Consider the following 13,797-nt stretch of genomic DNA (forward strand, 5'->3'; position numbering starts at 1 on the left):
TGCTGCCACAAAGCATGGAGAGGACCTCAAAAGTGTAAAGCCTGCCACAACACAGTATTTCCTGAGAGAACTGAAAGAAAGAGCAGTGATGGATGTGCAGGATGGCCGTACACACACATTAGAGTCTTCAGGGACGCGGTTGCAGACAGCTCCCTCTGCCACTGTCTGGGGTCTCTGTTCGACACAGGAGGGGGAAATAGACGGCCAGATGGACTCACAGGCGGTGTGACAGACAGACTGCCTGGCTCTGATCCTTATCCATTAAACACTCTGGATGCCAGGGCTCCATTCAGAGCAAAAGGAAGTCCTGACCTGTGCCTTTTCGCAGTTCTGGGCACCCCCTTTTTGTCAGCTGTTCTTCTTTTGTGACAGGCACATACACAATGTCACATCCATCAGGGGAGGGGGGGATGGAAGGATGGCAGACTGATATGGAAGTGAATAAAAGGGGCCATTGAACAGAGGTGTTCCACTGACAAAACGGACATTTTGTTCCAAATGACAAACGTCAGTAAGGAAGAGACAGAAAAGAAGACAAAACCTTTCATATCTTTCATATTTGGGGGGATTCAATGGTTGACATGTACAATCTGCTAAAATATCAAACATTCAATACGTTGCAACTCGGCGAGTCAATCATTTTGTAAAGACAGACTCACAAAGCCTGCTCTCATCAAAAAGCAAAAATATTCGTCATTTGAGTTTGTTTCAAAGGCCATACATTATTCCAAAGGGCAGTGCTGGGAGAGAGTCATCTCTTTCAAATCTATGATTAGAGTATAAGGCAAGACCACAGTAGTTATGAGGACACAATAAAAACTTTGGAGAGAGGTCCACACTTTATAGCAACTTCACACACAAATGGAACACTTTCAAGTCAAAGAGTACATATCATTTAGCACCTTGTTATATCATTTACAGGTAGTATAATGCTGATTGGCACACCTCAACGTGTGTAGTGACCATTACCCAAACAAGGGTTATGATCAACACACTGGTAATTTAAGCATTTCGACGCAGCTGAACGATAACACTGATTTGGCTACAGCACAGACAATGGTTACTCTATTCTGCTTTGATGATCTCTAAAAGCAGATACATGAGAAAGGAACTCATGATGGTTCTGTTAATTGGCTCGTCTTCTGTTCGGCTGACTGTCCTTTCGTCTCCTGGTTATTTCCAAAAAGGACAGTCTCTCTTTGAAAACTGTGCCTTTGAAAAGATGGCAGACTATCACAAGCACGCAGGCTCCAACAGGTCTGCCCACTGGTTTTTTCATCATTTTCCCGTTTATCCACTTCCAGGATTAACCTTGAGCCCATTCACATGCCGCTCACACCGGTGTGGTTCTGCGGTTTACCCCATCCTTTAAATCATTGGGGAAACAGTTATGGACCTGGAGGAACTCAGCAGCTGCCTCGTGTTCGGGGCTGTACGTGTTCTCTGTCACACTGTCCCTCGCCAGGGCGTACATGGACAGCTCATCCAGGGGCCCACTAGAAGATGTTGCCCTCTTCAGTCCAACCACAGGTGAGTTCTCCCTTGAAGCCTCTGTAGAATGAGAGCTGGCGTGCGATGTCCGCCGGCGGTAGCGGAAACTCGGTATTCTCGAATATGGGGAAGAGGAAGAGAGTGAACGGATAAACTCGCGCCGCGCCCTCCAGCGGACTTCCTTGTTTTTCTCAATGTAGATGTTGATTGTGAGGACGGCCACAGTTTCGGCCACAATGAAGGAAAGGGCGCCAAAGTAGAACGACCAGCCGTAGGAGTAAGTGTACTTCTTGTCATCGTCACGTTTATCACTGGGGTCTCCTGCATTGCTGGAGATGTAGACAATGATGCCAATTATGTTGCTCAGACCTGATGAATGAGAAAAAGAAAGACAGAAAAATGAAACATGAAAAAAAGAAAGAGATGGAGGGAGGGAAATAGCATAAAAGGATGAGTAAAAAGGCGAAGGAAAAGCCAGCAAGGATCAATCATTCATGACTTTACCACTTTCAATCAGGACATCCATGAAAACTGTGTGAAGGTGTTTGTCAGCCAATGATTACAGGACTCTCATCACTACTGAGGCCCTTAATGACATGTGTCCTCAATATTCGTGTGTGAGATGTGTGATGAAGGAGACCCTGACCATCTTCGGTGGAGAATGAAGTTCATCTTTATGATTGCACCACTGATGAAGTACAATATGTGACCACAGGTGCCACTTTAAGCTGCCTTTCTTCATTATGGGACCCAGCCCTGACATCATCGCTCCAAGCTGGGATTCACGGCTGACAGTGTAATCCTCCGACTCACCTGCAGCTACAAAGAGAATGCCTGCACTGAGGAGGACATTGTTTGTCTTGTTGTAGACTCGGTCCACCCCTACACACAGCCCGCCGAGCATCAGCAGGATGGTACTGAGGATGGGGAACACACTGGAGGCACGAACTATACCTGTAGAGACAGAGGAGGGAGGACATGGCAAAGACCTAATTAACTACTAAGTCACAGCAAATAGTTTAATGGAATTCATAAAACTTGCAGTAACTAACTTTCTGCCCTGACTGCCCCACTTGGGGGCAACGGAAACGGTTGCTTATTTACACATCCGGCGGTTACGGAGCAACATTGTCACTCATGGAGTCATATTTCTGTCCACCTGGTGCACGGACGACCAATATTCATTCTCTTGAATGCTGGTGAACATAATCAAGCATTTGACTATGTCGCTAGTCGCTAACTGTGTCTGCTGTTTGGTGTTGAGCATGTAGTGTACAGGGGGTTTTAGAGCCAAAAACAATTGTATGAGAGCAGTGAGAGTGAACCGACACAGTAAAGTCATGGGGCGGACAGCTAAACAATGAGCTGAAACTCACAATAAAGCTCAGTAAAGCCGAGGGGAGCTGCAGACTGGTAATAATTCCCTGTAGGTTTACTAGAAGCAACATCTCTCTTATTATGCATTGTCATTTAACACATTGTTATAATAAAAATATTGATTATACTTAATATTTGATTGTACAATAAAAGGACAAGTTGGAGAGATTAATGCAAAAGAATAAATCAATCAAACTATCAATAGATCAAAGCAATTACAAAGCAATTTACAGACACTGAAATACAATCATTTACAAGACATTTTTTAAATAAAATGTATTTTAAAAAATCGGCCCTTTTAAATAATTGGCATTTTCATTGCCCTGTTGAGCCTTCATCTATCCAATCCCACCTCCTCTCCCATCCACTTTTGAGAACTCCATTATCATGTATACTTTAGAGCCTTGTTGTGACAAAGCTTTGCTAATCAGCTGTGGGATGTAGCAAGAGCTCTCACTGACTATCACCTCCCCACAAATTAATCACTGTGCCATTTTTCAAGTTTCCAAGGACGGATGATCCCATTCAACTGTGAAGTCTTTTATTAAGCTGTCCTTTTATTTAGTCTGACTAATGGAGTTTGGACTTTGTCCAAAGTCTGATAAGTCTCCATATATTAAGCACATACTGAATTGGCAGTGCCTTAAATGAAGGTCCTTTGCTGATTGAATACCCCATTTTTATATCAAATGAATCACAATCTATGTGTAAGCCTGGTCAATTTCGTCTTTTAACCAGTTTTCATAGAAAAATACATTAAGTTCTTTAGAGGAGCAGATTGATGTAAACTGGTTTTAACAAGGGATTTACTGTCTATCCCCACGTAGCCAAAAGTTGCTCTGTTTTCTGCTGCAAGAAGACTCCTCACCACAGTTTAGAGTAAACAAGTTCCTCTTTGAGTTGAGCACAGTTCAGAATATGCTTCGCTTAATTGGAAAAGGAAAGAGAAATGAGGGGAAAATGCAAACAAGCTGCTGATCCTACACCAACATCTCTCAAAGTAATTAAGAAATAAAAAACAATAAACTAGGGGGCATTTACACTGCAGATGGTACAGCATTTCTAGAATCTTATTTTCATCCAGATTTTTGTGTTCCTGTTTTTTGCAGATTTTCTCGCCTTTTTAAAGACGCATTTTAGTGAAAAAAGAGCCCTTTCTATGTTGGACCTCCATGCCAGTAAACACAGTGTAAAGTCAAGTTATCTTTTGTGAGAGTGGACTATACTGAGTCTTAAGTAAGAAACATTACATTCAAGTATGACAACCAACCACTGACAATATAGAGAACTGGCTTTACCTTGCACTTAGGTTAGGCAAGGCTATAACTGCTTTAAAATCATCTCCAAGACTAGGACCTCAGTAATTATGAGTGTCTGAAATGTCAAAAATCCAAACAGAAAAAATAGGAAAAAAGATAAAAACATGGTAGTGTGATCACAGTCTGACATTTCTTGTAATCCAGCCTTGAATGTATTTAAAGCCTGTCTCTCTGAAAGCTGTCACATATCTCTGTTAGCTTTATATCTTTGTTCTGCATTTTATTAATCTATGTATAAATGAGTATTGCCTAGTTGAAGATGGCTGGACTTCCTTCTCGCCCTTCAAAATAACTTACAGTCAGTTTTAAGAACGCCAGACAAAAAGATATGTGTGGGGAGAACTTACGCAGCAAGTATTCAGAGCTGTCTGTGTCGTAGTCATTGTCATCAGGGAAATGGTTGATTCTGTAACAGCTGTCTTGATTGATACCTGCAAGACAAAGACAGAGAAACTCATGATTTATGGCTCACTGCACACATCAAAGTGCCGTTATAATCTGATATAAGTGATGTTTAAGAAATGAGGACTGTTCGGACAACAAATAGGATCAAGAACATATGTATTAATCTGCTTTTGAGGCAAGTTAAAGTGGATTTATTCAAAGCCTGGGGTTACACTTTTGATGTGAATTTATCAAACTCCAGTTGGTTTCAGCTGGCTGAAGGTTGAGCGGGTGCTGGAGTCAGAGCCACAGTTGCTCCCTATCCACTGACCTGTTTTTGTTAAACTGTGTCCTCTGGAGTAAGACCTTCCTGTGCTCTTGTCTCAGATAAAACAGAGTGGAGTTGAAAGTCACTTCCCAGACGACCTCTGGTTATTTTTCATGTCTTAACAGTGCGGCTTCTTGGTAAAGAAGAGACAGCAGCAGCGGTATATAATAGGGGGACATACTGCCTTTCTGAATAATTCAATGGAATAGTTCAACATTTTGGGAAATACAGTCATTCGCTTAGTTGATGTCACACCCAGACACATGAGTGGTATCGATCTTTTCATCTAATTCTCAGCAAGAAAGTAAAACGTTTTTCCCAAAATGCCAAACTTATTCTTTAACATAACTTCCACTCAGATTTATTTGGTCAACTGTTGAATGAATACCATGGTCAAGCCAATTTTATTCATGCTATTTTATATGAGAAAAGACTCACAGATTGTAAGAGCTTTTCCTGTTTTTTTAAAGATACTTCATTCTAAAACTTTCTTATTTTTCCTGTGTTTTAAATAGACTCTCTTACTTATAGCTTTTGTTGGATGGATTAAACTGGATTTGTACATATAGCACACAAAACGTACATATTTTCTAAGATTAACTCATTACCTTCTCCATGGATTTTACTTCCAGCAGCAAATGAGATTTTGACCTTTGATATAAAGCACATTGGGGATTCAGACAAGCATTGCTGTTATAGTTGACAGCTCCCTGGGTCCACTGTGAATCCCCCAAACTAAAGACCACACCTCAGTGCACACATACTGAAGAAAGAATAACCAATGTAAGGAGGGGTAGTTTGTGTTTCAAGGATCAGTGCATACGCTATACGGTGGTGTGATTAAGATTGCATTGCCGGAAGGGGGGGGTGAAGGAGGGGGGATTTGATAGGATCTGGCGCACGTCCAGCACAGGTGAATGGCTGAGTGCTGGGAGGAACAAGAAGCCTATTTGAGCAACAAAAGCCCATGTGCTGGAAGCTTTTAATGCCTTGGTGAACTAGAACAGGAGAATGGAGTGGAGGGTTAGAGAAAGAGTGAGAGGGGGACAGAGAGAGGTTACAGCTGAGAGAAGCCTCTAGCTGTAATTGAGCAGGAGTATAAACAACACCTTGTCTGGAGAGAAAAGGGGTTGGGGGTGGGGTTAATGGATGTGCACAGTGCAGCGGTGGTAATGCTGGAAGCTCTTTGGCTATTCATTCACCATTTGAGCTGTGAGTGAGTCATGCTGCACGCCACTATATTAAAGGTAGGCTGGGCTGTGGCTTCATTTGCATACTTTTACATGAGCATATCAGTGATTTTGTTTACATTGTGTGTGCGCTTGCATATCTCGCAGTCTTTGCATTGGCTGAACCTCAGTTGAGCTTTTCCTATCCATGTATGCATAGAAGACTTTCACTTATCCCACATCAAAAATATAATGTCCTGTCTTCATCCCTTATCGCCCAACAGGCAGCAAAGATTAGAGCTGACCTATACCATACGGAAGTCAACCCTCCTATTAACCGACTGCGCTGACGACAGACAGACACCTGTCAACTCCATTTCCCAGGTGTCCAAGGGTGAGCCACACCACCATTATTGTCTGTGGCACATCTTTTAAGGGCAGGCTAGCTTCCATTAACTGGGTCTGCTTCTTAATAAAGGACATCAAATTAATTAGTGTCAAATCAGTCGTCGGAAATGGAGCACAAGTTTCTGTGTCTAGTCACTGATGGAAAAAAAAGGGCTCTGAACTATTTTAAGCCACGATGTGAGACTTCGTGCCTTGTGGAAAAAACACAGCTGGCTCACGTGGTTAGATTAAGAACAGCTTAGATAACAAAAATACAAACACCTTTGCTGCCCTGTTAATTGCCGTGTAAACACCAAATCATGCTGCAGCACCCGCACATATTTGTTAGTGTGTGTGTGTGTGTGTGTGTGTTTTCTACTAAACAGAAATGTCAGACTGCTTTTACACCATTTCAAAACAGCACACAAAAACACACCTTTCACTGCGAACCCAGAACACTACTATTAATTTTGATCGCATGATATTCTTCATTCTCTATTCCAGCGCAGACCCCAGCAACTCCAGCCTGTCTGACGCCTCTGTCTTGTCTGTGTGTGTGTGTGTTTGTGTGTGTGTGTGTAGCTGTGTGTGGCTGTGTGTTTGTGTGTGTGGTGGATGGAAGAAATTGAAGACAATATTGCAACTGATTGGGAATCGGATTATAGGCGGAGGCCTCGAGGCCCTGGATTTATGAGTGACAGTTATCAGCTCAATGTCTACGTTTAGTTTGTGTGTGTGTGCATGTGTGTGTGCGTGCGCGCTGGCTGTCAGATGGACCCTTCATGAAATGAAATAAAGTCTGAATACTGACTAGCTTGGGAGGGAAGGATGAGGGAGGAAGTAGAGATTAAACAAGGGAGGAAGGTACAAGGAAATGAAATAACAAAAGTACGGAGAGCAGAGGATCGACGGAGATGAGAAAAGATAGGAGGCCACGTTAAACGGGGGAAAGAGAAATCAGGAAAGGTACAGAGAGAGCGTTAAAGGGCAAAACGTGGATCGAGCAATAAAGGTTGGAGGACAGCTGTGCAATGTAACAACTGTGAAACTGAAAGGACAAGTAGAGAATCAGACAGGGACAAAAGGTTGATCAGACAGACTTATATTTTATAAATTCAGTTGCGTATTACAAGGTGATGTGTGCTGTGACAAATTGGAAATTAATCTTACACAGTAAACACATTACATGGGAAATAATGGGTTCCCCGGGCCTGACTGGAGTTGCAAAGCCCCATGCTGAGCATCTCCTCCTCTTTTCCATGGCAACCCCTGTTAGTCTTTAATAAGCTCATTTACATATACAATCTACAAGAATCCTTTTGACATCTTCATCGTATTTTTAAAACAAGAGACAGCGCTTCCCTGGCTTCCCCTTCGCAGATCTGTCACCGCTTAACAATACATGACTGCGATCCCAAATGGACAGACGTAAGCACACAGACACATGTACATGCAAACATACACACACAAATACACATTGCGGTGGAAGCAGCTGTCACAGCTGTGGTGCCAGTGGCAACAGGATGATGCACGTTGTCATTATTTTGAATTAACGTAGCTCAGCCAATAAGGGAGCGGCCTCAGTGGAATACACCAATAGCATTGTCTCATCAAATCCAACACTCGCTCACCTCCTGGTGTCTCCAGGAGTACAGTATATCATGACAATGAGCTACATGTGATATATGTCTCTACCTCTGCGTTTTCACACTTCAATAGCTCTGAAAATAGATTGATGAATAAAGTAATCAAAAGTGACGTTAATATTGTATTTCACCAGAACTGTGAGGCCTCTGGTGGGTGATATTCTTTCAGTATTGCTACTGGCTCCACATAACAGATTTACAGCAAACAGGAGTAGAAACAACTTGCTTTGCTTTCTTCTTGTTGCTTTCTGCGACAGATAGCGTGAACACTGACGAGGGAGAGCGCTCTGTGGTTTATAGCAGGTGGGATGATTGGGTTTTATAAAGCTGTAAACAGACAGAACACTGTTACTGGGGCTTGATATAAAATGCAGACATGCACGCACAACTCACACTTACTTAACAATACATACATTTATTACTATCGAGGCAGGGGATGCCGGGATGCAATATAAAAGCATCTGTGTAATCAAACAAACCCCTCCACTTTCAGTCTAAGTGAGGATAAAAGAAAAGTAATTTGGTGAAGACATCAGTGATTCAGTGTTGATATGACTGACAGTTGGTTAATTAAATTGTCACCAGGCAGCAATTTCTTCAAAGACAGCTCTGCTTGGGGTAGACTGTGCATGTGTATCCATGTTTTTGGAGGAAAACTGAGATCCATCTCCATATAAAGCCTGTTGAAAATGACTCAGAAAATGAATGGGAAGGTGTGTCTAAACTTTTGATAGGTACTGTACATATATGATCTTAAGATTTTCTGCTTTGAAAGAGAATATAAATGAAAGATTAAGTGTAACATGTAGGTGTTCTTTTACATCTTTTATATTGTATATTTTCTTTGTGTTTGAAACCACATGTCTTAAAACAACGTGTCACTTAAAAATATACGTATTAGAAATAGATTCTTCTCATTCTTTTGCTTTAAAGTCTTGTTTGTGTATATTATAAAATTGCTATGACAAATCCCTGTCATATGTAAATGCACTAAAATATATTGTTTGATTTTGACTTATTCTCCTTTCCATGTCCTTTCAGATTTATCAGGTAGTACAGTAATCCAGGTGTTCATCCCACTTTTCCCACCATCTCCTGAACTGACAAAGTCCAAGATAATGAATTAGTCTTTGAATTATGTCAGCAAAAAAATGGCATATTTCCTTGTCTGCATTATGTTGACCTCAATTTAGAGCTAAAGATTGTCTGACAGGGATGAAAAAAGTAGAAGAGAAGAGAAGAGAAGAGAAGAGAAGAGAAGAGAAGAGAAGAGAAATTAAATGCATCCAAAATTGAAAAGGGTTTGGTGTGAGTTTTTTAAGTGAGGGTGACAGAGGTTCATTAAAAAAGTAGAATAGCAGAAGAGAAAGCCATAGGACAGATAAAATAATGATGCGAATGGAAGAGTTAAACCTTTAAAGAGTTGAAAAGAGAGAGTGCACATCAGGCGGAAGAGAGGAGGACGGAATGACAGAAGTGGAAGATGGGGCCTGTTGGCTAATTAGTGCCCCTGCATGGCTTCTCAGTTGTTGCGTTTTAATTACTGACTTATGGAGCATGGTGGGGATGGCAAAGTGACCCCCTCCCCACATAAACCAAACCCTGTGCTAATTGTCTGTGTACAAATGACACTGCTGTCCCCTCACAAAAACATCTGCCTTCCTCCGTTAGGGTGTTTACTGTAAATATGTACCTGCTAATTAGATTATTCATTAGGTTCTTTCTCATTCTCAGAGTTGGATTTATGTACTGGAGCCACACGGAAGCAACAGCCTCTGATGCATTGCCGATTGTGATGCAAATTAGCCCCACTCGGTGCACTCGTGGGTGCTACCCTGGCCTCATAATATTCATGTGGGGGGAAAAAACAGGGAAGGATAAAAAAAATCAAACCAGCTATTGAGAAATGCAAAGGACTCTATACATGAGAGTAGTGCTGACCTCACTGTAGAGTAGCATCATGCAATATATTCCTGCCTGCAACTTAAATGTCACACAGGTCTGCTTGAGAAGAGGTAAAGCTTGTTGAAGGAACAGGGCAACGAGAAAACACCTTCATCACAGGGTTCGGAAGGGGTTGAACAGCACAATGTGTGTTACAGCAGTGTGTCGTCGCTGAGAGAAAGACATGTTGTCGCTGCAATCTGCTCAGTCAAACGCGTTGATGTTTTCCCCAGTAGCTGTGATGCACACAGAGCCGTCCCCGTCAATAACCCAGTGAGTTTGTCACAATGACCAGAGGGGTGTGTGTGTGTGTGTGTTTGAGGAGAGGAGGGATGGGGGGAGGGTGGGGAGGTGTGTGAGTCTCCCTTCCTTGTCTTCTCCTCTATACTTATGAGTCTCCATGACAACAGAGCCACCGTCCAGCAGCTTGTCGTTTTAGGCAGAGGCACAGAAGTGAAACTATTAGCGCTGGAGAGACTGATATGATAGGCTTTCCTTTGTTTGTGCAAATTATGTTTTCAAAAAAGAAGTCTCACTGCACAGAGCCAGTCTTTGTCCCCAGCCTCATCAACATCAATCCAGTCTGTCATTAATCCGCTTTCATTATTTACTTCAAAGCACCGATGGGAAATCATGCTTGACATAATTGTTGGCTGGCATTTGTAATTTGTCATCATTTCTTAGGGTATTAGAGGACATAATGCAGACCGTGAGTCTGTCCACATCCCAGACAGGTGCCCAGCCGAGCATGACTCTCAGTAAATTGCGAGTGTCATAACACACCAGGATGTTCTTCACATGTGTCTAAAGTGTTGGTCTTCACCGCAGGACTAACCCAGAGACAGTTTAATCACTGATGACAGCTAAATCTCTCCCTATATGCGAGCTCTGAGTTCAACTGATGTCAAGTCTGCAAAATGTGAATGAAACAAGCTCACTAATCCACAGAATGGACTACAGACACTGAAAAGCAGCTGATGCACCACCAAAACAGGTTTGACAGGCAATAACAAGTATCCAGTGCCAAGGTAAGTTTTCTTTTTTTTCTTTTTGGGGTGTCATACTGTAAAATTTTCTGCTGGTTTTAGAGAAGAAGAAACAAAAAAGATCCAGTTACCTTTTGATAGATAAATAAATGTCTTGGCATCCATACAAAATCTTACTGTATCCACACAAAATACAATACAGTTCAAGGAAAACACATAAAAGAGCAAAAATAATCTTACTGATCTTTTTTCTGTCCCACAACACAACTATATTTACAGCATTTCATTTTATTTTTGCTCCAGAGATGACAACAAGGCTGTGTGTCACGTTTCGTAGCAGCTCCTCTGTACCTGCCGCTGGAACACAATGTGCTGTGTTTAGGGTTGACACTTCCTCTTGTAGATACATTAGCTATCTCTGAAGTGCTTGCCTGTCACTGTGGACAAAGTCCTTCTTAAAGGAAAAATGCCCTTTAAAACAACAGTTTGATTTATTGGTTCAAATTACAGGCTCCTCTAAAACGTGTCTACTCATGCAGGTGGCATTAATTCAGTTTTTCGACAGTTTGTTTAAGGTTGCCAGCAGTGCATTTAGAGATGCATTTTGTGAGTTTTGGTGCAGCAGGACATTTTTATTTTCAAACCTGCTTGTACCAGTCACTGCGTCATGACAGACGATTGAACAAATCCATCCAGTCTCATCGACTCACTCAGTGGTAGCTGAGGCGAGAAGTCAAGGGATGGCCGGAAGGAAGGTTGGTCAATGAATGGGTGTCTGTCTGCATCTGAAACAAGACGTCACTGCAAGCGCACCTCCTTTTCAAACATCAAAATGCGTAAAAACACTTTCCAAAGGGATGAAAAGATGAAATAATGGATGTTTGCCACATTTCCTATAATGACAAATAATTTTGCTATTTCGCTTGGACATGACGTGAACTCAGAGTCATCTATTTTTAAATCACCGGGCATGTTTCCATAGCAATTTCAGGGATGTTGCCAAGCAACAGCATCGGATACAATGAAGACATGAATGAAAGTAGACTAATAGCGCGCGCATTTGCTGGCAGCGACCGGCTTAAAAGTGAATGGGCTCAGACGCGTCGGTTTGGCATCGCAATCTTTTGCAGACTATAACACAGCCGAATTTATTGTGTGGGCCTGTGCTTGAACAAGACGATGTAACAGTTGGCAGACAGCTTGAGTTGAGCGCGTAGCGGGACACTGCTCGTTTGTTTCGCGTTCATTTGCTACTTCAGCAGATCTGTGGTGTTAAAATCCGTGTCTCTGTGCATCTACGCTTTGTCCATCTGACCTATAACCTTGGTTCACCTATATCATCATTCTTCTCGTGTGTCTCCATCTTCAGATATCCTACAGACATAAGGTGTGCGTAAAGGGAGTGCGTACTTTTGTGCGCTCAGATGACTGTGCGCACTGAGAAACAAAAGACTCCTCCGCGGACAAAAGAGATAATTTAAACTATTTCTCGTACGGAAATAACATAGAGCAGTACAATGTGAGTTTCAGCTTGTCAGAGAACCACACATGTTGACAGCTTCCATGCGTATAGAGCCCCCCCAAAGTGAGACTAGACTTGGAGCGGGCTTACCTTCAATACAGCAGATTCTCCACAGCCCGGAGTGGGTGAGATCGCCCTTCTTGGTTTTGGGCTGCGACTGGGTCTCGTCTGTGGTGGCATTGGTGCCGTTGCAGATGTACGCCCGCGAATAGAGCCAGTAGTCCGTGCCGATGGCGATGGTCATCAGGCTGAAGGCAGCGAAAGCCCCCACGGTGGCCAGCAGCGTTTGAACCCCGCGGTCACACCAAGCCATGGCGCTTCATACTAGTCCACACTCTCACCGGTCCAACATGCACGCACCGGGGCGCGTCAAGGCGCGGATCCTTCGGTCATATTGTTAAGGTGCGTTCACTCTTTCTGCTCCTCTGCTGAAAGAGGAGTGTGTAGCCAAGAGAAATAAGAAGTAGGGCTGAAATGCTCACCTGATGCTCAAAAGCAACTGATTGCTTCTGTGAATATGAGAGGACACCAGTTGTGCCCACTCCAGAGGCTCCACACAGATTTAAAGCGCGCAGCACAGCAATATCACGTACCAATCCAGAAAAGTCCAAACCTCCTCACCACTTCATCCTTCTGTTTTTCCCTCCTTTATCTTTGTCTCAAAACACTTTTCTCTGTTCTCACATAGACTGCGTCTCTATTAAAACCCATTTAAAAAGGACTACGTCAATGGTTGTTAAGTGAGACCCCACCCTCACCAAATCTAACCAATGGAAGAGATGTGCAGAAAAGCAAGGAAAAGAAAAAAAAAACTCCGTGACATTACAAATTACAATTGGACCACTCACGCATTTAAAACAGGAATCTTTGGGTGATATATGATTTCGCTAAACAAGCTGTCTCTCTCTGCTGAAGTCAAAAGCTATGAATATTACCAAACTCAAAGTCTGCTGTCACAAGAGTGAGAAGGCGGTTAGGAGGGAGAAATAATTACAGGCTTTGACACACCGGTGTTTCTTTGTGGTGCACTGACACCAAACAACCAATGCCCAGTGGAAAAGATCATTAAAAAAACAATTAGATGTTTGGTGAGTGCGTGCATACTGTAAATCACTTAGGTTCATCTGATGTCTCAAGACTGTCACAGGAGAGCATGCTGACTATAAAAGAGAGAGAGAGAGAGAGAGAGAGAGAGAGAGAGAGAGAGAGAGAGAGAGAGAGAGAGAGAGAGAGAGATGTGCAAA

The 13,797-nt window shown here is 42.6% G+C and overlaps 1 protein-coding gene across 2 annotated transcripts; it reads right to left on the reverse strand.

Moving 5' to 3' along the window:
* Positions 1 to 746: 746 nt before the first annotated feature.
* LOC121884382 (voltage-dependent calcium channel gamma-4 subunit-like) lies at positions 747 to 13,219 on the reverse strand. Of its 2 annotated transcripts, XM_042393168.1 has the most exons (5): positions 13,147 to 13,219; positions 12,644 to 12,981; positions 4,535 to 4,618; positions 2,305 to 2,445; positions 747 to 1,860 (listed from the first exon to the last, which is right to left on the reverse strand). In XM_042393168.1, exons 2-5 carry the CDS (start codon positions 12,864 to 12,866, stop codon positions 1,334 to 1,336), a joined length of 975 nt encoding a protein of 324 aa, XP_042249102.1. In that variant the 5' UTR covers positions 12,867 to 12,981; positions 13,147 to 13,219; the 3' UTR covers positions 747 to 1,333. The 2 variants fall into 2 exon arrangements, with proteins under 2 accessions (XP_042249102.1, XP_042249101.1); XM_042393167.1 differs by having other exon boundaries at positions 12,644 to 13,212.
* Between the last annotated feature and the right edge of the window lie 578 nt (positions 13,220 to 13,797).

The sequence above is a fragment of the Thunnus maccoyii genome, chromosome 18 (genome assembly GCF_910596095.1).
Source record: "Thunnus maccoyii chromosome 18, fThuMac1.1, whole genome shotgun sequence".
NCBI classification, from domain to species: Eukaryota; Metazoa; Chordata; class Actinopteri; order Scombriformes; family Scombridae; genus Thunnus; species Thunnus maccoyii.